Raw genomic sequence first — 26,774 nt, forward strand, 5'->3', positions numbered from 1 at the left:
AGGGCACCCATCATCTCACCCATTTCACGCCAGTGCACTCAGGCCCCCGTGAAAATATTTTCTAATTGGCCCACAGAGGTGGTTCTGTGCTAAAAACCTTAGGATGGGAACCAACACACTGTCCAGGGATGGCTGTTTCTTAGCCTGGATCCCTTCATTCATTCAGCATGTTTACTTCAGCACTTACTAGGTGTCAGACCCTGTTCTAGGCACTGGGGAGAGAGAGCCCTGAGCACACCCTCCCTGTACTCATCGGGTTCACACTTGGGAGTGAGTGACAGACACTAAAAGTAGGTAAATAAACGAGCCCATTTCAGAGAAAACCGGGCAGTGTGGCAGCCACATGCTTCGGGGGCTGAAGCAAAGGGAGAATAGCTCAGTGGGTAGGCAAGGACGGGGCTTTGAAGAGGCGAAAAGGAAGAGCAGTCAGGAAGCCAGAGGGAACGGTGTTCCTGGTAGGGAGATCACAAGTGCAAAGGGCCTGTGGCCATGTGAGAGGAGCTGAAGGTGAGTGTGGCTGGAGTCCAGGGAACTGGGGAGTGGGGAGGGCAGGGTCAGAGAGGGAGGCAGGGAGGAGGGAATAGATCCTGGGGAGGAGTCTGGGTTTTATTCTAAGGGTGATGGGAAGCCACTGGGATTTTTAGAGAGAAATCACATGCCTAGAGACCTGGAGAGGATGAAGCCATGAACAGAGGAAGGGCGGGGGGAGGAGCGAAGCAGGTGACTGGGGAGCAGGCAGTGAGCCTGGGTTGGGCGTATTGCTCTCACAGCGCCCGGTACACAGCAGGAGACACGGCCATAGCTGTAAAAGCCAAGCTTGGCGCTGAGCCACGGCGAGTCTCCATCTATCTCTATGTGAACTTGTAGGCCGTGCACCGGGGCAGCCTGACCACCGGCTTTTTCTCTGTCTCACTCTGCAGTTTACCACCCCTACCTGCACCCCACCCCCCGACTTGCCAAGCCTATTTATACTCTTCCCTGATTGACAACGCCCTCAGATATTTGCTGAGCACTTCCTGCAGGCCGGGTGCTGCTCTGGGCACCAGGAACATAACACGCCGGGCCCCTGTCTCCCTCCCCGACACCCGCCTGCCAGATCTCATCCATGCTTCAGGCCTCTCTTGGATACCACTTTCTCCACGCGGGGACTGGACAGACCCGGGTTGGGGTAACACTGGGGGTGGGCTGGACCCACTCAACGTGTGGTCCCCAGACCAGCCGCATCAGCACTCCCTGGGTCCTCGTGAGGACCACAGAGTTTCAGACCCAGCCCAGGCCTCCTGAACTGGAATCTGCCCTTCGGTGAGACCCAGATGTGTCCTGCCCACATTCAAGTTTGAGAAGCACCGGGCTGGGCTATGCTGAGCCTCGGGGGCTTACAACAGACGGGCTCATGTCTTGTTTCCATCTGGGGTCCATCATGGGTTAGCAGGGGCCTGGCCCGCGCTATAGCCCCTCAGGGACCAGGCTGACACAGGCCATCACAGCGCCTGCTTCCGCGATGAGAGAGGCAAGAAAAACGTACAGGGCAGATGGGATAGCAGGGACTGGATTGGCTCTCCTGCCTGAAACGACCACAAGAAGAAAAAAGGCATCTGAAACGATTATTTCCACGTGACGGTGATCCAGGGGAGAGGGAACAAAGCAGACGATCGCCCCAGCTTACTGCCTGCAGATGGGCTCCAGACCACAGCATGGGAAGGAGAACCCAGGCACAGCCCAGTGGGCCCCCAGGTTGAGGGGACGGCATTGGAGAGGCCCACGCAGCCACAGTTTGCTGGGCAGAGTGCCCGGGAGGAGAGGCTGTGCAGAGAGACCGCGCCCGGTGACCTTTAGAGGGTCCCCCCACCCCCCGCCAGTCTTCAGCTGAGTACTGAGAAGCACACACACATGTGGACAGGGAAAGAGGACCCAACCGATGCAGAGGGAACAATCTCAAAGCTCACACAGGCCTGGAATGGTTCACTGTCCCAGCATCCGGAACAGAGAGGCTTCCTAATACACACCGTCTCGCTTTCCTTTCGGGGCTGCGGCCGCAGCCATGAGCGTGCTCAGGCTTCGAAAGAGGCTTGCCTCCCGGGTCCTCCGCTGTGGCACAAAGAAGGTCTGGTTGGATCCCAGTGAGACACACGAAACCGCCCATGCCAGCTCCCATCAGCAGATCCGGAAACTGATCAAAGATGGGCCGATCATCCAGAAGCCTGAGACCGTCTGTTCCGGGGTTCGATGCCGGAAAAACACTTCGGCCCGCCAGAAGGGCAGGCATACGCACACTGGTAAGAGAAAAGGTGCCGCCGGTGCTCGAATGCCTGAGACGTGACCTGGATGGGGAGGACGAGAATTCCGTGTCGGCTGCTCAGAAGATACCGTGAATCTAAGGAGATTGCCCGCCACACGTGTCTCGCAGCCCGTACCTGAAAGTGAAGGGTGATGTGTTCAGAAACAGGCAGACTCTCACGGAGCACACCCAGAAGCCGGAGGGAGGCAAGGCTCGCGAGAAGCTCCTGGCTCACCCCGCGGAGGCCCGCAGATCGAAGACCAAGGAAGCCCACAAAGAGCCGTGAAGACTGGCTCCCGGCCAAAGAGGAGGAAATCACCAAGACTCTGTCCAAGGAGGAAGAGGAAGAGACCAAGAAAGAAGCCCCTCTCTGTCGTCTGTACATTGTGGCTTCAGCAACAACACAGATCAATTATTCAATAAAACAAACCTTTATCTGCAACAAAAAAAAGAAAAAAGAAAAGAAAAAGAAAACCAAAACGTGTTGCCTCAGTTGTAAGGCCAAATTACATCCCGGTGAAAGTTCTGGTCCCTCCTCACAAAGCATGAAGGCAAGTCCCAAAGGGACCAACCTGTTTTCAGGGTAACTTCACTGTGTCCTGTGACAGAGCCTATTGTTGAAAGGAAATTCTGGAACATCTTGTTCCTTATTTCACGTACCTTCTTGATTGTTACCTACCGACAAAATTGGGCACGATCGGAAAAGAACCATGTGAGATAATCCAACCCCACAGCACCTCTGCCCTCTTCTTTCCACTTGTCCTCAATACGAGAGCCCAGCAATGTATGAGTTACCTACTGCTACGTAACCGCTTATCCCAAAACGTAGTGGCCGAAACAACAACCACTATTTAGTGTCTCATCCAGCGTCTGGAGCTCAGGAATCTGGGGGTGACTTGGTTCTCAGGGTCTCCCGTGAGGCGCAGTCAGGATGTTGGCTGGGGCAACTGTCCCATCATCATCTAAAGCCCCAACAGGAGCCAGAGGATCTGCTTCCGGAATGGCTCGCCCGTGTGGCTGTTAGTTGGAAGCCTCCACTCCCCACAACGTGGGCCTCTCCCTTGGTGGCTTGAGTGTCCCCACAACATGGCGGTGGGCTTCCCCCGCCAAGTGAGTGATCCAACAGAGAGCCAAGGGGAAGCTGCAAAGTCCTTTATGACCCACCTAGGAAGTCCCATCTTTTCCGTAGTATCATTACTGATTAAACACATCAGCCCTACCCGTGGTGGGAGGGTGCTGTGCAAGGGCCTGATCTGGGAGGCGGGGATCACTGGGGCCATTTTAGGAGCTGGCTACCACGAAAAAAATAGGTGCCACCATGTGGCAAACACTGTGAGTTAGCCACTCTCCTATGTTCTCTATATGTTTTTAAAGCCTCGCAATCACTCTCTGGGGGAGATACAGTGAAAGATACTTGTAAGGAAAGTAACAGGTCCAAGAATGCTAAGTGGTAGAAACAGGTTCCAAAGTCAGGCGAGTGCGAATCCCACCCCTGACAGCCTCCTTCTGCCACAAGCCTTTTTGTGGCTCTGGTGAAAAGCTCCTGGTGCTCCCCTGTTCTGGGCCTTTGGTCCCGAGGTATGTTCCCCACGGCGTGTCCTCTCCTGCCGAACCTGAGCCCACAGGGGCCCCGAAAGGCTTTCCGTCTCGCGGCGACACTCACTGACTTCTTGTTCCCACCGAGGTCTTAAGAAAACACCGTTCAGCTCACTTCAGCGTTATCCCTGTCCCAGCTCCGGGAGCCTGGACGCATCCTCCTCGGGTGTAGACGAGCACCAAGTGTGGCCGGGGCTCGGAAGGGGGCTCGGCCACGGGTTGGCTGAGAGCTGTGGTGACAGTAAGTCTTACTGCCTCTTTGACCTCTGCGGGTCTTTGCTTTTTTCTTTAACAGGGATGGTGTCATCTTTGCAAAAGGAAGTGTCAACAAGGGATGAGCAAATTCAGCAGCTCACACAAGAGGTGAACCAACTAAAAAGTGAGAACAAAGAAAAGGAACATCAGCTTGAAGCCCTCAGCTCCAGAGTGAGTGTCAGGTCACCATCACCATAGCGATGCCCCCCAAAAAGCAACCAGCAGAGTCCCATGAGTCATCCCCTTTAACCTGGACCCCAGCTTCGAATGCTACTCTCTCCTCTCCCACCACCGCGAGAGAAGGCTGGTGGCCGAGGGCATAGGGAAGGCACAGGGGGTCCGACTGGCGGGTGGCCCAAAACACGAAAGGCACACAAGGGGCCAGCTTCTCTGCAAGTTAAGGAGCTTTTTAAACGTAACTTTGACTCTGCAAATGCGTCCTTCAATCCTGACTTTATTTTTCTTTTGATTTTTTTTTAACGTTTATTTATTTTTGAGACAGAGAGAGACAAAGCATGAAAGGGGGAGGGTCAGAGAGGAGGGAGACACAGAATCCGAAACAGGCTCCAGGCTCTGAGCAGTCAGCACAGAGCCCGACGCGGGGCTCGAACTCACAAACCGCAAGATTATGACCTGAGCCGAAGTTGGACACTTAACCGACTGAGCCACCCAGGCACCCCACAATCCTGACTTTAGACTCCTGATCCTGTAGAATAAGGTGTTTGTTTGTTTGTTTGTTTGTTTGTTTGTTTGTTTGTTTTGAAAGAGAGAGAGAATATGAGCAGGGGAGGGGCAGAGAGAGGGAGAGAGAGAGAGAGAGAGAGAGAGAGTCCCAAGCAGGCTCCGAACTGTCAGCGTGGAACCCAGTGCGGGGCTTGAGCTCACAACCATGAGACCAGGACCCGAGCGGAAATCGAGAGTCAGACGGTCAACTGACTGAGCCCCCAGGCGCCCCCAGGAAGGTTCCTCGGTATTTGTGTGGTTTGTCTGTTTCCCTGAGTCGAGGTAAAACCGAATAGCTGTCATCTCAGGCGACAGCTCAAAGATGCACAGTGGTCGTCTGATCAGGGTTACGGGGGTGGAGACAGATCTTGGAGTTCCAAAGATAAGGCACAAGGAGTAACATCTGGTGCTGAGCACAACGCTGTTTGGAACTGAGAAAAGGCAGAGCGTCAGCTTTGGGGCCGGACAGACCGGGATCCGATCCCTGAGCTTTCTTCTGTGGTAACATTTCCACATCTGGGAAACGGGGGAAAACAGAGGCATTTTCTGAGAAGTGGGATGCTGATTTCAGTTGTGCTCTTCTGCCTCTGCGCCTGGCCAGACGCCTGGTGAGCCCTGCACCGTCATTTCTCCCAGGCAGACTGCTGCCCTGGACACAGGGGGTCACAGCTTTATGGGGGCGCATGTGGTTGCCAAGGGAAGAGACACGGGAAAACAGCGCCTGTTTGATTACCCAACTTCCTGAAGTACATTTGGATTCTTTTTCTCCCCATTTCCCCCTCCTCATCGCCCTTGGAACGAGGTATTTCTTCTCCACTATCAGGCCCCCAAGGGTGAGGCTCTCGTGAGCCTCTCGGATACCCGTCTTTCCTTTTTCTCCTTCCTTTTGTCACGTGTGTTAATTTTAGGAAAAGAAATAGATGAGGTTGAAAAGCAAAGTTAAAGAGCTAGAAAAGACAGTGCTACCCCTAGAAATCCACATTGATATTTGAATGTATATTAAATTCCAGACTTGTTTCCATGTATTATAAATTTAAAAAAAATATTTAAAATTTTATGCTATACACAATTTTTTAAAATATTTTAACTACTTAGTGTTTTCCCGTGTTAATAAATAAAAGCTCCTATCATGGGTCCTAAAAGCTACAAAATATCTCACTGGTCCTAAAAGTTACATAATATTTTCCTGGATGTGCACAAGGTAATAAAACGATCCGTTATCAAACATGGGTTGTTTCTTTTTTTTTTTTTTTTCCTCCTTTTTTTTTTTTTCCTCTGTTGCTACCAATACTGTGAGGAACACCCTCGAACCTACAGATTCGTTGATTTCTCTGATCATCATCCTTAAGACATACTACTAAAGTGGGAATTTCTGGGTCAAAAGAAGGCACATCTTTATGTTCTGAATGCGTGTTGCCAAGCTGCCCTCCAGAAAAGCTGTTTCCTTTACGCTTCCTCGGCCGGGGCAGATGTGTCTCTGAGATGTGACTCACAGAAAGCTCTAGGAGCCTTCCAGGTTCACTTAGGAAGCTCCTCTGTGTATTCCTGAAAGCCACTTTTGGCTGGTCACAGAGGAAAACACACCCAATTCCTTCACCCTTAGTACCCAGACTCTGCAAAGCTGGGTCTGCCCTGTGGTGTAGATTGCTGACTCTTAAAAGAAGAATTTAGGGGCACCCAGGTGGCTCAATCGGTTGAGCATCTGACTTCGGCTCGGGTCATGATCTCACGGTTCATGGGTTCAAGCCCCACGTCAGGCTTTGCGCTGACAGTGTGAAGCCTGTTTCAGGTTCTCTGTCTCCCCTCTCTGCCCTTCCTCCACCCCTGCTTGCGCTCTCTCTCTCTCTCTCTCTCTCTCTCTCTCTCTCTCTCTCCCTCTCAAAAATAAACATTTTTTTAAAAGAAGAATTTGGACATGTTCTCCCCAGAACTCGTGAGAGGGTGAACTAGGAACTCCATGCGTCCGTCCGACACAATTCCGTCGCCTCCCTTGGAATTTGGGGATGTGATTGGATTAAACAACAGGAACTGTTCTTAGGGGCAAATATGGGGACTCTGGACCCACGGCCAACCTGTTGACCTTTCTCTGTGTAGTGCTACATGCTGAAAGAAGAACTAAGAAAGGAGGATTCTCAGAAGGAGCAACAGGAAGCCCAAGGGAAAGAGTTAAAACTCTGCAAAATTGTGAGTTGAACCTCCTCCCTCCTAGGTGTCCCCAGAAAGGCTAGACTTTGACCTTCAGGGTTCTGGGGGTGTTGGGGAGGGGTTCCTTGGCCCATTGGATAGCACCAGCTCGGGACTTTAATGATGGGTTGTTAACATCGTCTCCTACTTCTTTGAAATGCTGCCTCCGGCCCCAAAGAAGAGATGGGTGAAAATAGGGAGGCAGGATGCTCTGGGTGTGGGTTCTGGCCACCTCACCATGTTCGCCCTGGAGCCGGGCAGGAGCTGGGCTGGGCTGGGCTGGGCTGGGGACACACTCTGTGGCCCCTGCCCGTGGCTCTGTGATGCCCAAACCTTCCTGTTCCACCGTCTCAGTTTATCATAGGCACGGGCACTGTCATTAACAGGAAATTCTCCCTGAAGTATTTTTACTGGAACATATCAATTTTACACCAATTCATAAAAACAAAGCAAAAAGAAGAGGTATCATTTGGCTGATATAGACGATGACTTTGGAAACAAATAACAAAAATACGAGTACTAAAATGAAATCGTTCATTCCCTGTGCCAGCTGAATCCTCTCGCATGTATGTTTCCATTCATTGGGAAATACAGCGCCTTAGACACCGGGAGACGTGCTCTTCTCTGTGTTAGGAACGTTGCTATTTTCTGCCTCAAGGGGGAAAAAAGAAAAATTTCTTTGTCCTGTCCTTCCAGACTGTGTCCATTGTGTCATCCAAGCAGCCCTTATTTAGATTGATTTCGAAAAGAGTTTCTCAGGGGCGCCTGGGTGGCGCAGTCGGTTAAGCGTCCGACTTCAGCCAGGTCACGATCTCGCGGTCCGGGAGTTCGAGCCCCGCGTCAGGCTCTGGGCTGATGGCTCAGAGCCTGGAACCTGTTTCCGATTCTGTGTCTCCCTCTCTCTCTGCCCCTCACCCGTTCATGCTCTGTCTCTCTCTGTCCCAAAAATAAATAAACGTTGAAAAAAAAATTTTAAAAAAAGAAAAGAGTTTCTCAGAAGAGTTTCTGATGAGTTGATGGACATCTTGTACTGTTTAATGCAGGGTCCATGCTGATTTTCAAAAGAAACTAATCATTTTCCTATACCCAATTTCCCATATATCAATTGAAAAAAACATCTACTTTGCCCCGCAGATGTAGAATTTTCCCCCAAGGGAAGCAATTAAGCTCATACCAGATTAGGTTTCTGGCTTAATGAACCCAAGGAAATGAGCCATAGAGATTCAGAAGATTCAGCAACTCTTACTTCCTGTTGTTGAAACTCTTTCAGCAAATCCAAGACATGGAGAAAGAAATGAGGAAGCTCAGGGAGGAGCTGAAGAAGAGTTCTACTGAACAGAACATGATCTCCAAAACGCTGCGAGAAAAGAGTAAGGTAAGACAAGGACGGGGTGGCCCCGTGACTGCCCTGGGCCAGGCTCTCTGCACTCATCATCTCCATGAATCTCACAACGACCCCGTGTGGTCGATACTGGTATTAACCCCACTTCAGGGCTGAGAAACTGAGGCTCGCAGAGGCAAAGGACATTCCCCAAGTTCACACAGGTAAAGTATCTGTACGACTCAGAACTTGAACCCAGGTCTGTCTGACTCCAGTGCTCCCACGTGTAACCACTCGTCTAGACTGACTGCCACTCTTACTTGTAAAAATTATCCAGAAGAGAACCGATCCATTAAACCAAGTTTGCCAATGATGTCGTTCAACCTTAAATGGTCTTTGGGTTGTTTCTTGGCCGCGTGTTCTATCAGTCATTGAAGGGGTATATTTTTTAGAAATCTCACGATTGCGGATTTGTGTGTTCCGCTTTCAGTATCGCCAGCTTTTGCTTTGTGTGTCTTGAGGTTACGTTACTAGGTTCACTTGATCTTAGCCCAAGGGCTGAGAAGCGATATGTTACTGAGTTCATATAAAGTTAGAATTTTAATACTGCTCAGTGGAAAAAAATCCCTTTGCTTATCATAAAATGTCCCTCTTAACTCTAGTAGTATTTTCCCCTTAACGTCTGCTTTGTCATTAATCTAAGCTACACTGGCTTTTTTTGGTCAGAATTTTCATAGCGTATCTTGCTCCTACTTTCTCTGTCAGTCTTTAAGTTTTAGACCTATCTCTTCTAAATGGCATATCATCCTTATAAAATCCCTTTTGCCAATCTTTGCCTTTTAGCCCGTCTATATATGATGTGGTTGCTGGTGCATTGGGGTTTAAATCTATGTTGCTGCTCATGGCCACCTGTACGATCTAGGCAATGTCCCCTTTTCTTCCTTTCTTGCCCTTTTTTGAGTTAGTGGTTTCCTGTCGTTCCATTTTTCTCTCTATGAACTTGGAAAATCTTTTTTCTTTTACTACTCTTTTAGCAATAGCAAGACCACAGCATTCAGCCTTGACTTCCCAAAATCCAATATTAATTGAGTTTTTCACTCTTTAACTATTCTTCGAATGGTCAGCCTCATGACTATAATCTGCGTTTTTGACTTAACCAAGATCCAACATTAGCTGATAATTGTGCCCTTCTCCTTGATAAGGCAGTGACTTTAGAACACTGACTTCACTCGCCCCCTCCAGATTTGTATGCTGTTGTTACCATTTCTAAACTATTCCGTACGTTTTAAACCCCAGAAGACCTTATCAGTATTTCTACATAGTCAGTATTCATACCCGCACATTATGTTTCTGCTGTCTTTTCTGCATCTCTGATCATCCATCTGGGATCATTGTTCTCCTGTTTGAAGAACATCTTTTAGTGTTTTCCTTCGGCGTGGCCGTGCTGATGACAAATTCTCCCAGATTTCCACACACACGCACATCTTTGGAAATGAATATTTAACCTTCATTCTTAAAACACATTTTGACTGACTGTCAACTTAGCAATGGCATTCTTCAGCACCTTACAGATAGCATTAGGCCCATCATCATTTGATTGTCTCTTGGATCATGTTGTTTCTCTTTACAAGTCATTTAGAAGCCTAGGGGCGCCTGGGTGGCTCAGTCACTTAAGCGTCTGACTTGGGCTCAGGTCATGATCTCACGGTCCGTGGGTTCGAGCCCCGCGTCGGGCTCTGTGCTGAGCGCTCAGAGCCTGGAGCCTGCTTCCGATCCTGGGTCTCCCTCTCCCTCTCTCTCTCTCTCTCTCTGCACCCCCCACTCTCACTTTGTCTCACTCTGTCAAAAATAAATAAATATAAAACAATTTTTTAAAAAAAACAAACCTCAATAAAAAAGATGTGTAACCGTGGGGCCTTTACGTAACCTATCTTCTCTGGCCGCTTGTAACTTTTTCTTTTCCCTTGATTTTTAGCAGCTGTATGGATTTATTTGGGCGTGGGTTCCTTTTTACTTACCTCGCTTGGAGTTCTCGTGGGCTTCTTGAATCCTCGGCTGGGTGTTTTGCATCAGTCCGGCCCTCAGGTGCCATACCACGCAGGCGGCGCGGAAGCTGCCGGAGGCTTGTGAACAGGGAACGGGCGTGATTGCATCGTGGTCGGTTGGCCATAGCCCCTCACGTACCAGGCATTGTGCCAAACATTTCGTCTCTCTCAAGCGTTTATCCTGTCCAGTTTACAGACTTGGGGATCGGGGCTCCCAGTTCCTGGTAAGGTGACCAGCCCACGGCCACGCTGTCAGTGGGTGGCAGAGCCGGGACAGGAGGCCAGGTGTGTCTGGCTCCAGTCACCGCGGCATAGCCGCTAGCCACGTGCGACGCTTCACACTGAAATGAATCCGGATTCGGCAAAACTCGAGATGCGGCTCCTCAGTCACCCCGGCCACGTTTCAAGGGCTCGCCAGCCGGACACGGCTAGGGGCTGCCGTGCCGTTCGGCACAGACACAGGGCGTTTCCGTCGCCGCAGAAAGTTCAGCCAGACCGAGCTTCTCCGTGGCTTGGTCACTCTCACGGCACCATGAAGAATGTGCTGGAAGGAAAGAAACGAGAGGGAGGAGGCCACTTCTCGGGGCCCAGAGGTCCTCAGTGCCTGGAGAGGAGATCCAAGCACGGGCTTGGAGATCTCTGGGCGTGGGAGATCGAGCAGGGAGGCGGCGGAGGACGACCCCGAGCGTTGGGGTGGGGAACGGGGGTGCCATCCACCGGATGGGGAGCGCGGGTGAGGGCAGGGTCCTCGGGGGCTGCACTGGGCTTTCAGAGCATATAACAAAGTCTGCTGAAATAGAAGTCGGAGCGTGTTTAGGTGTGGGGGGATGTACGGGGAGGAAGCGAAGGCCCCGAGAGGCTGGATGGCTTTTCCGAAGTCCCATCGCTTGTTCCGGGCTCTTCTGCTGAACCCCACTGCTCAGAACAAAGCTCTACAGGGCTCTTCTGAGCCTTTCACATCTGTGGCTTCCCTCTTCAGCCCCACCGAGAAACAGCTCGTGAAGTTGTTTCAGCACCGCACCCTCACGTTTATTCAGGGGAGTTTGCTGGCTGGCCCAGTAGTGCTTCCAAAATGTTCGAACACGAACAGCGCAGCCGCAGGGCCCCATAAAAGCCAGCAGAGGGCAGCATCGAGCGCCCGAAAGCTCCCCTCGCCTTGACTATGATCCAAGCAAGGGGGGAATAGATGGGCCAGTTTCCCCGCTGCAAACTCCTTCTTTTCAGGCTGTGCTTCTTAAAAGACGTTGTTTCCCAAGTCCCTAAAGTTCACCGGTGAGTGCTGAAGGCAGCAATGACAAACAGTTACGATGATAAGCCCGATAAGTCACAAGGTGGACGTTCCCGTCCACTTTCACAGGTTGCAACAGCTGGTGCGTTTATAGACCCTCGAGCAGCACTGGCGCTACTCTAAACATTTTGAATCCCCGTAATAACCCTACGAGGCGTACTGGGATCGTCATCCCCATTTGACAGATGAGGACACTGGTCGCGGTGGTCACAGCACTTGCTGGGGACCCAGCAGAGGTTTGGAGCCTGCGATAGGATGCATTTGAGCCCGGGGTGCAGAGCTCGGCCCTTTCCCCTGGAGGGGGGTGGCTCCTGTGAGCCCGCCTCCACCCTGTGCGTGACTGTGACCCCCACCACCTGGGCTGCAGCCGCCCCTGCCCCCCCCGGGACTCCCCCCCCCCCACAGGGCCATTAGACCTGCTAGAGGAGTTCCCCTGGAGCGCGTTATCCCATTAGCAGCGAGCACATGCTTTCATCATCATTTCAGGTTGAAGAGAAGCTTCAGGAGGATTCCAGAAGGAAATTGCTCCAGCTGCAAGAAATGGGGAACAGAGAGAATCTCATTAAAGTCAATTTGGAAAGGGCAGTAGGTCAGGTAGGCGAGCTCCAGAGCCCCCTTCAGCGGCCCACCCACGTTCCCCGTGGGTCCTCTGCACCCAAGCCGCTGGTGGGGACGAGTGAGGAGGGCGTCGGCCTTGGTTGAATCCTCCCTCTTATCCCAGAGGAGAAGCCGTGTGTGGCTCCTGCACCCCCGTGGGCACCACGAACAGGCTTTTCCTGCTGGGCAGCTGCCCACACGAACGGTTCGCCATTGTCTGAGGCCCAGGCAGCCCGTCCCGGCTCCGTGCTGGCCCCAATTACCCCGCCATGCGGTTCCCTCTTGGGAAGAGTTTGAGCCTCTTGATCCCACGGTGTTTCTAATCCTTTCTTCCTCACTTTTTTTTTTTTTTTTTTTTTTTTGGTCCTGACATTTAACATCATTTTTCTTCCTCTGGGCCCCCCGCAGATGTCAGAGTCGGTGTCCTTAAGGAAATAAAGTAACACCCCAGAATGTCAAAGCTCACGCTAGATGAGGAAGTCCCTGGGCAGGGTGGTGAGCAGGCTGACGGGCTGGTCTGGGGATGCCATTTCTGTAATACTCGGGCCCCAGATGGCCCAGTGGCCCTTCCTCTTATGCGTGACACAGATGTGAGGGCCAGGAGATGCAGACGAGACTTCACCGAAGGCTAAGGGAGAGCAAACAGGAAGCCAGGATGGGGGCACTGACCCTCCAGAATATGGCCCTCCAAGGGCACCCGACCCTGGACTTCTCAAGGGGTTCCCTCCTGGCAAAGCACGGCTCCAGGCAACCCAAGAACAAGTTGTGTGTGTATGTGTTGGCGCCATCGTTTTTCTGGCAAAGAGGGTTCACCGTGTCGCTCGTTGGATCCTCAGAAGGGTCTGCGAACCACCCAAAAAAGTTAAGAACCACACCTCCGTCCCACGCGGCCCAGCTCCCAAAGCCCTTCCGAGCCTTAAGTGGGCGGCGTGACCGGGCTTTGTCAGAGGCGCATACAAGTTTAATAACAATGCTGACTATTGGGCAGATCTTAAAGCCCCTTCAACAAATGTCCCCCCCCTCCAGTGCCATCACCGGTCTGAGCCTTCCTTTGTGCACCTTTTCTGCACTCGGTAGTCCCCAATGCACTCCTGGTCCGAAGGCGTGATCTTTGTCACTTGCCCAGGCACCAAGGTCCGGGTCGTGGCTCTGGGGAGAAGTCATCCCGGAGGACCCTCAGAGACATTGAGAGCCCTCCGGGTCCAGACTCAAAAGACAGAGCGTGAGCCCTCTCTCTGCCACCTTCCCATCCCACGCCCTTATTTCCATGGCCCTGTTCTCTGTCTGAGACTCTGCCCCTCCCCAGCTCCAGGCCTGAGCCCATCGTTCAGGAGGACCTACCCCTCCACCCCCGAGCTGTGCTCTCTTCCTGGGCTAGTTAGGACCCTCCCCTTGGCTGTGGATCCAGAGGATGGCCTGGAGTGCCTCGAGACCACCACCCTGCCCCCCGTCAGCTTTGGGCCGGGTGATTGCAGGGGTGTCCCTAGAAGACCCTCCGTTCCACTACTGGGTTCCCAGAACTCCCCAGTACATAGTAAACTTGTGCATATTAGGACCCTTTGACTTTTGTGTTGTTGTTTATTCACTTAGTTTTGAGAGAGTGAGCAGGGAGGGGCAGAGAGAGAGGGAGACAGAGAATCCCAAGCAGGCCCTGCTCTGTCCACGCAGAGCCTAACGCAGGGGCTCGAACCCACGAAGCATGAGATCATGACCTGAGCTGAAACCAAGAGCTGGACGCTTAACCGACTGAGCCACCCAGGCGCCCCGGGACCCTTTGACTTTTAAGTTGATTCGGTGGCACCTACGGTCCCTTCAGGGCTCCGTTTTAGAGGCAGTGACCGTATTTTACCAGCGAACCAAAACCCCGGACCATGTTGGTACATTCCCGGAGAAAGGCGGGCTGCCTCTGCCCCCTCTTCTCGTGGAACTGGACGCCTCGAGCTCGTCATTCTGTGTGCCCCGATCTAATCTCATTGTGCCATTTCGTCAGCTGCGATCTGAAAACACCCGCGCCAAGGAGGCGCTCGCTAAAAGCCGGCTGAACCAAAGCAGAAGACTCGGCGTTTGGCCGACGTCTCTGCATTCGAGCGTTCGGTGAATGGGGACTGAGGGCCTACTCCGTCAGGCACTGCACCGGGCTCTGGGGACACGAAGACCATAGGCACAGTCTCCAGGACACGCGTGGTCCAAGGCCCAGAATGGCAGAAGGGAGCACACTGTTCTCTCCCCGGGCACCCGAGCTGATTGCACCATCTCCTCGGGCTGACAGCCTCAATATTTATTTCACAGCCTGGCGCCAGCTCAGCAATTATGGAAGAGCCTCCCGGCCCCAGACTCCCCGCCGGGTAATTGGCAGCAAGTGGCTCCTCCGAGGGCGCGAGCGCGTGCGCTGACCACGCGTGTGGGTTGGGTTAGGCAGGCAGACCCAAACAGTCATCAAAGCCTGCTGTCCGGCTCTCTTCCGCGCGCCCCGCCCCTTCCGGCGAGAGGTGACCGTTTCAGTGACCCGTGGCGACCACTAAAGGCGCGCGGACCCTTCTGACTCCCGGACCCCGGCGCTGGAAGTGCCACGCGCGGGCTTGCCGGTTCCGGGCGGCCCCGCCGACTCTTGTCGCCTTCCCTTTCTGTGCTGCAGCTGGAGCATTTCAGAACTCAAATCATCAAGGCCACCTACGGACAGGTGAAGCCGTTCCTGGACAGATCCATCACCGATCAGCAGGTTTGTCTGGAGTTTTCACTTCCTTCCCCCGGCCCCGGGCCCCCAGACACGGGGAGCGTATGTTTCTGGTTTTGGTTGATGGTACATGTTTTTCACGCTGTTGCTACACCATAAAGATTTGTTTTGATTTTATGGGATTTCCTGGCTTTTAAAGTAAAAGCCAGTTAAACTCCCTTGAAACGTTTCTCTGAAAATCAAATTAAACCACTCAGGCCTATTTCTGGTCGCCAGACACACGCATTTACCCTTCGTTAGCACCTGAAAAAAAAGGGGGGGGGGCGGCCTCTCCGTAAACCATGCCTTCCTTCCGGAGAGAAAAGAGGGCAGTGGGGATGGACTTCTGGCTGTAACGACCGCCTCGTCGTTCTTCCCGACTTTCTTTCCATCCCTCTGTGTCAACACACATAAGAAACCACACCAAGACCTGCTCTACAGCGGCTGCGGACGCTGACCTTCTATTAATGAGCCCACAGCATCAGGCTCCGTGTTATGAATCACCACCGCAGTGCAGAAGTATCTAGAACAGACCCGTGACAGCGTTACAGATCCTTGGCTCTTAAAAGTCATCTCTGATCCTGGGAAACACATCCTGGGGACAGAGCCAATGTCCTCCTCCGGAGCCATCCCCAAGGCACACGTCAGGACCTCCCTTCTCACCTGTCGAGCCGGGAGCTTCAACCCAATGCCCCCAGCTCCCTTCCCAGAGCCGCCCTGTGCCGTAAACCTTTCTTTCCTTTTCTCTCACCAGTTAATAGAGAAGATTACCCAGGTCACTGAGGACAGCATCAACCTTCAGCAGAAAAAATGGACCCTGCAGAAGGAGACTCAGCTCCACAGCTCCAAACGGGAGGAAATCACAGAGAACGTTGAGAAGCTGAAGACATCTTTAGACAACTGCCAGGTGGCCCCCCTCTGCTCTTTACAAACGTCTTTTTCACCTCATTCTTTTTTTTTTTTTAATATTTATTTATTTAGAGAGAGAGAGAGAGAGTGTGTGTGTGTGTGTGTGTGTGCGCGCGTGGAGGAGGGACAGAGAGAGAGAGACACAGAATCCAAAGCAGGCTCCAGGCTCTGAGCTGTCAGCACAGAGCCCGACACGGGGCTCAAACCCACGAGCCGTGAGATCATGACCTGAGCTGAAGTCGGCCGCTTAACCGACTTGAGCCACGTCAGGCGCCCCTCTTTCGCCTCATTCTGGTGCTGCTTGTTTGGGAAATTACCCAGCGCTTTTGGAGCAGGTGGGGCAGAAATGCTCTGCTCTTTTTTCTTTTTGTCCTTTTCTCTTGTGGGAGAAACTAGTTTGGGAATAGAAAACAAAGAGCCCCAGGTGAACTTGGTGTGGCCAAGGGAAAGACGCCCGACACACTCCTAGTACTGACTTGGGGTGGTCCCCGACCCCAGCAGGAAAAAAAAAAATAGCCCCCTATTATTTCCAGAGAAACCAAGGAAATGTTCCTACTCTTTATTTGCAGCTTCTTTTTCTGCCCAGCGATGGAAAGCCTGGTGGTCTTTGTTGTCTGTCTGTTTGTCTGTCTGTCTGTTTGTTGCCCCTTTTGCTTTTGACTCCGGTGGAGACTGGGACCAGAAGTCGGCCTGAACCCCCAGGGCTCCCACGCGGGCACAGAGCCCATCGAGCAGACAGCCCTGTCTGCTTCCTCTGGAAATAAGCAGCTGCTATTTGGGGAGTCTGTGCAGACGCGGGCTCGTCAGCACCCTTTCAAATCGGGAAACCCCACTCTCTGGCCAGCCCCTCTGTTCATCTCCACAGGGAGTTTGACGTGCAGAAGCACCCAAATCTGGTTCTCGTTTCAGCCCGTGGCCCTGGGCCATTTGGCTTTGGAATTGCAGAGACCTAAAAGCGGGGTCTCTCTGACCATCCAGAGTCCAAATTAAGAGCCCCAACAAACAAACGAAGGCAAAAGCGGCCCCCAAACGGGGGGTAAATACAACGGAGCCCCCCCCCCGCGCGGCCAGCACGTGGCACGGCCTGTTTCACGGCAGGGTCGGGAGCGCGGCCGTCCGGGTGCTGGTTTCTGGCGCGCGTCTGGGCTCCTCACGGTGTCGTCTCTTGCCAGGCGTGCATGAAAATGTCCTGCTGTAGCAAGGACCTGAAGAAGGAGGTGGACGTGCTTCAGAGCCTTCAGGTGAGCCCGCCCGTTTCAGGGCTCCAGAAGGTAGCACTGGACATCCTGCGCCTGGCGCTGTCCTGGCTGGAGGACACGGAGCGTCTCCTCGGGGACGTCGGGATCCAGTTATCCAGCTCCGACGCAGGTGACTGGTGCTTTTCCCTTTTTTTTTCCCCCTTCCTCCCATAGTGGCATGACTCTAAAATGTCGCGTTGAATCTTACTGCGAGGGGACATCTGTTGAGGAAGGCTTCTTAGGGATGTGGCCAAGAACTCCCTTCTCCAGACTGACTCGGAGAAGTGATTTTCCTGGGGTGGGAAAAAAAAAAAAAAAAAAAAAAACAAGTGAGACATGATTACTGAAGACAAATGAGACGTGACAGAGGCAAAAGGAAAACTAAATCAAAATTAGGCTAAATCCTCCCTTTCAGAAGGAGCTACCATTTTATATACATGTATTTTATAGAGCAGTTTTAGGTTCACAGCAGAAGTGAGGGGAAAGTACCATACAGAGACTTCCGTGTGCCCCCTGCCCCCCGGCTTGCACAGTCCCCGCCTCCCGCTGTCAGGATCCCCCGCCACAGCTGGTGAACCCACACTGACACATCAGTGCTAAACCCAGCCTCCATGCTTCGAGTCGGGGTTCGCTCTCGGTGTCGCACATTCTAGGGGTTTGAACAGGGGTATCTTGACGTGTATCCACCATTGTCGGGTCACGCAGGATAGTTCCATTGCCTTCAAAATCCCCTGCTCTCCACCTGTCCCTCCCCCCCGCCCCCCCGCCCCAGCCTCCAGCTCCCTTTTACCACGGTTTTGCCTTTTCCAGAATGCCATGCAGTTGGAATCCTACCACCTCTCAGATCGGCTTCTTTCTCTTTCTAATCTACGTTTAAGTTGCCTCCGTGTCTTCTCATGACTTGCTAGCCCACCTCTTCTTAGCACCGAATGATACTCCACTGTCTGCACGTACCACAATTTGCTTAGCCGTCCATTTACCCCTTTGAGTAAACCCCGGAGGGTATGATTGCTGGAGCATGTGGCAAGGGGATGGTTGGTTTGGAGAGAAACCACCAAACTGTCTTCCAAAGGGCCTGCCCCATTTTGCGTTCCTGCCAGCAGTGAGTGAGAGGGTTCCCGATGCTCCACATCCTTGCCAGCATTTGATGTTGTCACTGCCGTTCTGTTTCGGGCGTAACTTCCACAGCATCTTCCCGGGGAAACAGCTATGTGGTCCTGGGCGAGTAACTTACCTTCTCTCTGCCTCGATAATAAGGAATACCCACCGCAAGGCTGTTGTGAGGACTGAAAAATAGTGGTATATGTAAAGTACTTAGAATAGTATCTGGCACAGAATAGGCACTACCTGTACATTTTTTTTTTTTTATCGCGGGCATTTAGGTTGTTTCCCGTTTTCCATACTCACAGATAGTGCTGACGTGAACACGACTGAACATATATCTCGTCGCCTTATCTTTATCGCCTTCTAAGGGGAAGGACATTGAACCGTTTTCACTCAGCAGAGTTTCATTGCGTGCCTACGAGACACCAGCCCTGTGCAGGGCAGAGACGTAGTGGGGTCAGAAGCAGGTGGACTCCAGGTCGAGGGTGTGTGGGTGTTCGCTGTAAAATTCCTCTAACGTTGTCTGAAATTTTTCGTAGTGAAATATTGAGGGGGCATAGGCACCGTCCCTGCCCTCACAGACCTTGTGGTCTTGGGGAGGGGAGTTGGGCATTAACTGAAAACTCACGAGCACATAAAACTTGGATGGTGACAGGTGCTACAAAGGAGAAGCGCGGGACTCTGAGCCGGTCAGGGAGGGCAGGGTAGGAGGACGCGTAGGACGCGTAGGACGCGTAGGACGCGTAGGAGTTATTTGGCAAAAGGGGGAGGGGAGGGGAGGGGAGGGGAGAGAAGAGAATTCTGGGCCAAGAGAGCTGTGTGGCGGCGGGGAGGGGAGCATAAAGAACAGAAGGGTCTGAAAGAAATGGGGGTGGGAGGTGGGACCGGGCTGGCAGGGGAAGTGGGCAGGGGCTGTGCCCCACGGGCTGGCAGGGCCCCCGTAAGAAGCCCTGCTTTATCCTAAGAGCAGCAAGGAGCCAATGAAAGGCTTTAAGTAGGAAACGGACGGAACAGGTTTGCTTTTGGAGATAATGGTCTCAGCTGGGAGTGGAAAATGTGTGGGCAAATGGCCAACACGGAGCACCAGGGAATCGTTGGGACGCCGTCCCAGGAGATGATGGTGGCTTTAGGGCAGGGGTGGGACAGGGAAAGAGAGAAGGTCCCCAGGCACATCAACAGCCTCTGCGGCGGAATTGGATATGGTTAGAAGAGAAGTGACAGAGAGAAGGGAGTCTATAGACCTCCAGGTTTCTGGCTTGTGTGAAAGGACAGACGTGCTGCCTTCACTAAAATCCAGTCTAAGGAGCGTTGCACGAAGACCAGGTTTGAAGGAGAAGACGAGTGTGAGGTGCCTGTGAGACATTCAAGATGGGGTGCCAAGGATGCAGCTGTTACCCTGTATGTCTAATCTGGAAATAGATGTTAGTAGTGGTATATCTCCAGAACCCAGAAAGGCATATACCACATAGTGGGTGCCTACAAAAACCATCATTTCTATCCCAGTAACAGTGGGGCCAAGCTATGTGTGTACTGTCCCCTCCCCATGTCCAAGGCCATTTTAGTCATTGTAGCTTGTGTCCAGAAATCTAGTCATACACATGCTACCGTAAAGAGAAGTGAATTATAAAGTGAATTATAAAGTCTCAGGCCAGCGATTCGAGTTCTTTCAGGCAGCATTTCTCAGACCTGCCCTCTCAGGTCTGCAGAGTTCCTCCTATAACTAAGAAGCACTATGGATCTAGAAAAATGAGGTAAAGAATGTAGTGTTCCCAAAATATATTTCTCCTTTTCTCCTGTCCTTGCCCTCATCTAGCATCTTTGGGAATAAGGTCCTATGGAACACCTGTGGGGGAAACACAGACTATGTTCTATGATTGCAACTACAAGGTCCTAAGGAGTCAGACAGGAAGCATGGAGGGTAACAACAAAAAGGTCAATAACTGGGGCCTATCCTTCATTCCTTCAGCAGAAGTTGATGGCAAAGGCATTTTCTCTTCCAGTACGAGCAGGATTATGGCAAGGTCCCAAAAGACTAAAAGAAAGGGATGGACTAGAGAATTCCCTCTGTCCTCTGTGTTAAGTATTTCCGTACCTCATTCCTAGCCCAGAACCATCTACCCAAGGATGGCGGTGGCCATGGTGGTGAGGGTGGTGAAAATGGTGAGGATGAGGAGGACGGTCGGGGTCTGAGTAAGTAAGGAGGGTGATGGTGATGAGGATGATGGCAGTGATGGTGGTGATGATGGTGGTGAGGAGGACAGTGGTAGTGCTGAGTACGACAGTCGTGGCAGTGATCAGGTTGCGATGGTGGTGATGGTAGAGGTGATAATGGTAATGACTGCAATGATGGTGGTCACCATTCAGTACTGAGCCCTTCTCTTCCAGAAGCTATTCTAAGCATTTCCGTATATCATTTCAGTTCATCCTCACAGCAACTCGGTGAGGCAGGTACTATTATCCTCATTTTAGAAACGAAGAAACTGGCCCCAAAACTACTTTTATGAGTATTCCAGCATGATAAGGAGACTCAGGTACTTCACATCGCCGAGGCCAGCAGGGGGTCCCCGGTCATTCACCGCCATCCACAAACACTCCTAAAGGCCTTCTGTGTTCCCAGTTCCCGAGAAAAGGGTAGGAACCATGGTTTATTTAGCTGCTGCTGAGAACTTATCACCATGTTAGGTGTTGTATATGTGTTGTGTCCTTTTATCCTCCCATACCCTAGCGAGCGAGGTACTATTATTGTCTTTATTTTTCAGGTAAGGAAAGCAAGTCTCAGTGATGTTAAGAAACTTGTTCAAGGTCACACAACTGCCACGTGGGAAGGTCAGGATTCAAACAGGTCGTTGTGATCCTAATGCGTGTGTGTTTGTCTGTGACCCCACGCTCTCTCTGAAGATCCAGAGAGGTACCAGGTACACACCCAGTTCCTAGAGGACAGATTCTGTCATCAGCCTGGGCAGAGACAGAGCTAAGAGTTCTCGCTCCCCAAGGTGAGCTGCCCTCTCTGATGTGCACCACGAGCCAGGCCCAAGGAAGACTCCATTTGCACGACACAGCAGAACGTTTCTGAGCCCGGGCTTCGGAGACCAGCTGCCAAGTCTGAATCTCAGCTGTGCACTTACCAGTTGTGTGAGAAGGTTGCTCGACTTCCGTGTGCCCCTGTTTACCTGCTCGGAAAATGGGAATAAAGTCCCATAGAGATGTTGTGAGGATTAAAATGCTGAGATGCATGTGCCGATCATGGAGCCTGGGCCACGCGGTAAGACTTAATAAACGAGAGCTGCCATTATCACCAGCCTGAAATACCTGTGGACCTAATTTGACCTAAATGTGGGTCAGATAGGTATACGCACGGGCTCTCCAGCTTGATTTATTCGCACCAAGGTAACCTGACCCGCAGCCTCTCGCCCATCTCCATTTGGCAGCAAATGGGATTTTCCGAGCCATGATCACTCAGTTGGGTTGAACCCACAAGAGCCCTTCCCAGGCCTCCTTCCCAGAGTCATGACCATGGGCTCAGTGTCTCAACAGCCAGCTGGTAAAGGTGGGATTCGGTTCAGATTCCTCTGACCTTCCAGCCCCTACTCTTAACCACCACGCTACCTGCCTTTTCCAATACTGTCCTAAGAGATAGAGTTCACCTAACAGACTGGGTCTGTAAACCCTGAAATGAATCCCCCGGGAGAAGGCAGGTCGACTAATGTTAAGGGAGACTCGACTTGGAGTATTGTTGGCCACTGTCCTAAGTGGCTCAGAAGGTTGGTGTTGCCACTAAAGATGTGACCGGTCAAGGATTTGCTGTGTGGTCCATCTGGGAAGATGCAAAACGTCTCAAAAGGGACCTTGAAAGTTAGCCCCCACTCCTCCTGCCTGGTTTCTCGGCTTCTTTTGATAAAGGAAAAGAAAGAACTCTACATTTTTCTCGCAAGGTCAGTTGTTTGTGTCTATTTCTGCAAGACTTTGTTACAGATAAAAGGCTTCCCTGCATCCATAAAAAATCACTCTTTCTCAGATATCCAAAATATGCAGCATTTTTACATGAAAAAAGCCAAGTTGTAATACAATACGCACAGTGCTCCCGTTTTTAAGTATCGGTACGGAATCAAAAGAAAAGTCCGAAGAAAAAGACACACAGGTGTTGGGAGTATTTTCCCAGCGTGGTGGGACTATGCAGGACCTTCACCTTCACTTGGTCATTTATCAACTGTTGATTGCAGGCCTACTGTGTGCCAGCCAGGGAGGCTAGAGCAGGGAACAGTCTCCACGTTACGGATATCTGTAATGTTTGGGTTTGTGTAATAGACACACATAACTTTTGTAACCAGAAATATAATGAAGAATTGCCTCTTCTCGAAAAGAGAGAAACCCCATAATGACTACGGCTCATCATGGAACCCAGACGCACGATCACACACTCCCTCTTCTCCTTCGACATCCTTGAGTCCTTCCTCTCCCTAATCCTCTCTGGATCCCACTCCTGCTTTGATCCCTCCCCTTGGGTTCTTGAGTCACGGGTTGTACCCCAATTGAGCCACCCCAAATCCATTTGCTCCTATAGCTGTTGCCAACATTACCCAGGCCATCTTGCCTTCCCTGCCATCTTGATGTCCTCACAGAGCACTTCTCCCGTCGCTTAAAAGAGGATGACAGACCCGGGGCTAGATTCTGTGCCTACCACTTCCCAGCTCTGTAGCTCAACCTTGCTGAATTTCTGCTGCTTCACGTACAAGGGCAAACACATTTCCTTGCTGGGCTGTTTATCATGGCTAGAAAATATCACGTGTAAAACTCCTGGCGTGGTGCCTGGCACACAGCAGGTACTTAATACTTGATAGCTATTATTATAATATTACTCTTCTACTCTTGCAGGCTGGAAATTCTCAGAAAGTTGCACTGCCAGGGATCAAGGCCCCAGGCATGAACATATTCAACTCCCTTCCTTTCTCTCTCTCTCTCCCCCCCCCCTTTTCTCCCTTCCCCCTCCAAATTCCTGCTATCGTCTCACTGCTTTCTCCAGATGCAGCTCTTCCTTCCCTGTGTCTCCCATTCTCTGTCCCTCCCAGGGGAACCCGTGCACAAGGTCTGGAATTACAACTTCTTTCTCTGGCATCAACTGCTTTTCTCTTCCTCTTAATCCTTCTCTTGCCATCAAACATGCGTTTCAAGATGGCAGTCGTTCCCTGGAACCCGCTGCTTCTTTAGCTCTTTTTCTGTTCCTGGCACTCCCATCCCACCTTGGATCTTGCAGAAGTGTGTTACGCCCTCTGCCTTCATGGCAAATTTCCTACTCTGGCTCTGCCTGCCTGCTTTACCCCTGCGTGTAACTGACATGGAACCCCGCCTGGACTGGCAGACCCGCCATCTTTCCCCAGCCTGCATTCTCTCCGGCTCCCCCAACGCTCTCGGATCTCTCCCAGGAGACGCGCTCAGCCCTTGGCTCTCCCAGGCCTGGTGCACCCTGCCTGTCTCTTGACCTTCTTCATTTGTTTTCAGCAGCCCCTTTCCCCTATTCCTGTCCCTACCTGAGTGTTTCCTCCAATGGAGTCCTTGGCCCTCCCCTCTCTCATTTCCTTTCTTATGAAGACAGTCTCCATCCAGGCACTTCCACAACCACTCCCGTGGCAGCGATGGCCACGTGCACGTCTCTACGTGCCGTGCCACCAGGAATGGTAGTACAGGTTGGGCACCACATAAAGCAGCAGGTGGGACCCCTGGCAGGGGCCGTGGCCACCAGGAGGAAGGGTGCTCTCTCAACCTCATGAAGACCTTCGGTGGACTGGGCCGGGGTGGTCCTGCTTTCGTCCAACCACCTCTCCTTAGAGTCCTTCTGGTACCTCAAATTCAACACGTCTGACACCGAGCTTGTAGCTCTTGCCTCCTCACCAGCCCTTACACCACCCTCACCTGTCTTCTCTGTCTGACAATGGGGCCACCATTCTACCCCTAAGAGGAGATTTTTCTCTCTCTCTTTTTCTTATCCCCATTTCTCCCTTCTCCCACCCTAGTTTAGAACATCGGCCCTAAAGACCTGGACGTCCATGGGCTCCCAGCCTCTAACTCTCAGGAAGGGATTCAGCCGCCAGGAGACATCCGGCAATGTCCGGAGACATTTCGGTTGTCACGCCCAGGACGGGGGGTGGCGCTCCTGGCGTCCTGCAGTGCCCAGAACAGCCCCCACAGCAGAGAATTTGTCTAGCCCAGCCTATCCACGGTGCTGCCATCAGGGAACCTGCTAGTTCCTCCGCCTCTAATTCGCCTCAGCTATTTTTCTGGAAAGACAAAAGGAGCAAAACAAGAAAACACTCCTCGTCAAGGCAGTTAGTTCACTGCTCCATCGGCAACTGAAGCAACAGTGACACGGATGCTAGAGTCCCACTGACTCGAGCCCAAGGCCCGGCTCAGCTGTTTGCCAGCCTTGCGGCACTCGGCAGCCGCACGTCTCGGAGCCCGGCTGCCTCCCCTGTCACACTGGGTGACGATCCGGTGACACAGCGTGGTGATACACTGATTGCTTGGCAGAGGGCCGGGCACACGGGACCTACTCTGTACACGTCAGTGACGTTTCGAGCCAGTTCACACATTGTGGCTACTGTTCCGGACCGGCCACCACTCGACCCCAGCCTTCCCCCCAGCTCCACCTTCTGCTTCCCTGCTGGCGGCGTCCGAGCAGCCCAGTTAAGCTCAGCGCCCTCGAGGGCTGTGCACTCCCTTCCCCGACCCCCCACCTGCCTTCACCCCCACATTAGTTTCCTATGGCTGCTGTAACAAATACCACCAACGCAGCACCTCAACACAGCACATGTGTGTTCTCGCGCAGCCTGAAGCCTAAAGCCTGAAATCGGCTTCCCTGGGCTCGAGTCAGGGTGTCAGAGGGACCGGGTCCTTCCGAAGGCTCTAGGAAAGGACCCGTTTCTTTGCCTTTCCTCCATCTTCAGAGGCAGCAGTGAAGCATCTTCCGGTCTCTGCTCCTGTCCCATCGCCCGTCCTCTGCTCTTCCCGTGTGATTATATTGGGTCCACCCAGTAGTCCAGGATAATCCCCCCCCCCCCCCCCCGCATCTCAAGATCCTTAACTTGATGACATCTGCCAAGTTCCTCCTGCCCCGTAAGGAAGCATTCACAGGCTCCCAGAGATCGGGACCCGGTTATCTTTGAGGGCCGTCAGCACGTAGCCTGCCATTTCCACATCGTCCATTCAGAAATGCCCTCCCCGCCAACTCTGAATGCTGCCTACTCAGCAGTGCCCATACCCGGTGGCTCCTTGGCCCGGTAGCCTCCTGTGATCACTCTGGGTGAATGATCTCCCCTCCTCTGAGGCTCTCACACTCCCCCGCTCTGTCAGTAGTCACTTAGGTGCCAGCTGGAGCCGTGGCATGTTTCCTATCAGGCAGTCAGACCCCGTCTCTCAGGCTGAACCTTGACGAATGGCTTCGTAGCATCCCCCACACTCGGCTCGGGGCTTTGCACCCAGTGGACACAGTAGGTGCTCTGCGGATGGGTTTTACTTTCCACCTTCAACAAGAAGCTCGATTTGAGCCCAGCCAAGACTGGCCAACCATTTTTAAACCACGCATCGGACGGAGACTCCAGTCTTCCTGGTGGGAGGACAGCGTTGCCCTCATCCACCTGTGCGCAAGCTCTGTTACTACGTTATTCGGAAAGCAAAGGAGGCGAAATGAATTAATACTTCTCTTTGCTTCTTTTTTCAAGGATTGTCTCTGTATCTGGAATATCTTCTGATACATTACAAGAAAATTACAAACCAAAGCCAGGAACTTCAGGTAATAGTTTAACTTTGAAAGTTCATTTCAGCTCCTCCTTGGCATCTGTATAGCACTGTGCACTGTTTTTTGTCTGTTAACCAGTCAGTCCACCTTCCCCAAGAGGTGACATGGCATCTCCGTTTGACACAAAAAGATTCAGACAGGGTGGCTAAGATCTCCCAGGAGGGCAAGGGAAAGGACAGGATGCGTGTTTCCTTCTGTCAGAATTATCAGGAAGATTTAAATGCCGTCACATCTTGGGGCACCCGGGTGGCTCAGTTGGTTAAGCATCCAAGTCTTTTATTTTTTTTTAATTTTTTTTTAACGTTCATTTATTATTGAGAGACAGACACAGGGCGTGAGCAGGGGAGGGGTAGACAGAGGGGGAAACACAGAATCTGAAGTAGGCCCCAGGCTCCGAGCTGTCAGCACAGAGCCCGACGTGGGGCTCGATCTCACAGACTGCGAGATCGTGACCTGAGCCGAAGTCGGTCGCCCAACCGACTGAGCCACCCAGGCGCCCCAAGCATCCAACTCTTGATTGCAGCTCAGGTCACGATCTCACGGTTGGTGGGATGGAACCCGCTTGGGATTCGTTCACTCATTCTCTCTCTCTCTCTCTCTCTTTCGAAATGAATTAATTTTTTTTTTTTTTTAATTAAGAGATAAATACCACCACATGTTGAAAATTGTGCTTCTTGAATGCAGTGGAACAACACGACTAGCAACAGTACAGGGAGACGAATTAGCAACAGTTG

The 26,774-nt window shown here is 52.1% G+C and overlaps 1 protein-coding gene and 1 pseudogene across 15 annotated transcripts in view; both read left to right on the forward strand.

Annotated features, from left to right (window-relative positions):
- FHAD1 (forkhead associated phosphopeptide binding domain 1) overlaps nt 1-26,774 on the forward strand; it is a 121,367-nt gene that overhangs the window by 48,171 nt on the left and 46,422 nt on the right. For 10 of the 15 annotated variants that reach the window (XM_045475731.1, XM_045475735.1, XM_045475729.1 and 7 more), the window contains 8 exons: nt 4,170-4,300; nt 6,947-7,036; nt 8,307-8,411; nt 12,177-12,284; nt 14,923-15,006; nt 15,755-15,907; nt 17,082-17,277; nt 25,964-26,034. In XM_045475731.1, the coding sequence (XP_045331687.1) occupies nt 4,170-4,300; nt 6,947-7,036; nt 8,307-8,411; nt 12,177-12,284; nt 14,923-15,006; nt 15,755-15,907; nt 17,082-17,277; nt 25,964-26,034 (938 nt within the window). The remainder of the gene's footprint in view (nt 1-4,169; nt 4,301-6,946; nt 7,037-8,306; nt 8,412-12,176; nt 12,285-14,922; nt 15,007-15,754; nt 15,908-17,081; nt 17,278-25,963; nt 26,035-26,774) is intronic. The other 5 variants (XM_045475734.1, XM_045475728.1, XM_045475733.1 and 2 more) reach the window with 2 other exon arrangements.
- Nucleotides 2,014-4,246, forward strand: LOC123597222 (annotated as a pseudogene).

The sequence above is a fragment of the Leopardus geoffroyi genome, chromosome C1, assembly GCF_018350155.1.
Source record: "Leopardus geoffroyi isolate Oge1 chromosome C1, O.geoffroyi_Oge1_pat1.0, whole genome shotgun sequence".
Taxonomy (NCBI): Eukaryota; Metazoa; Chordata; class Mammalia; order Carnivora; family Felidae; genus Leopardus; species Leopardus geoffroyi.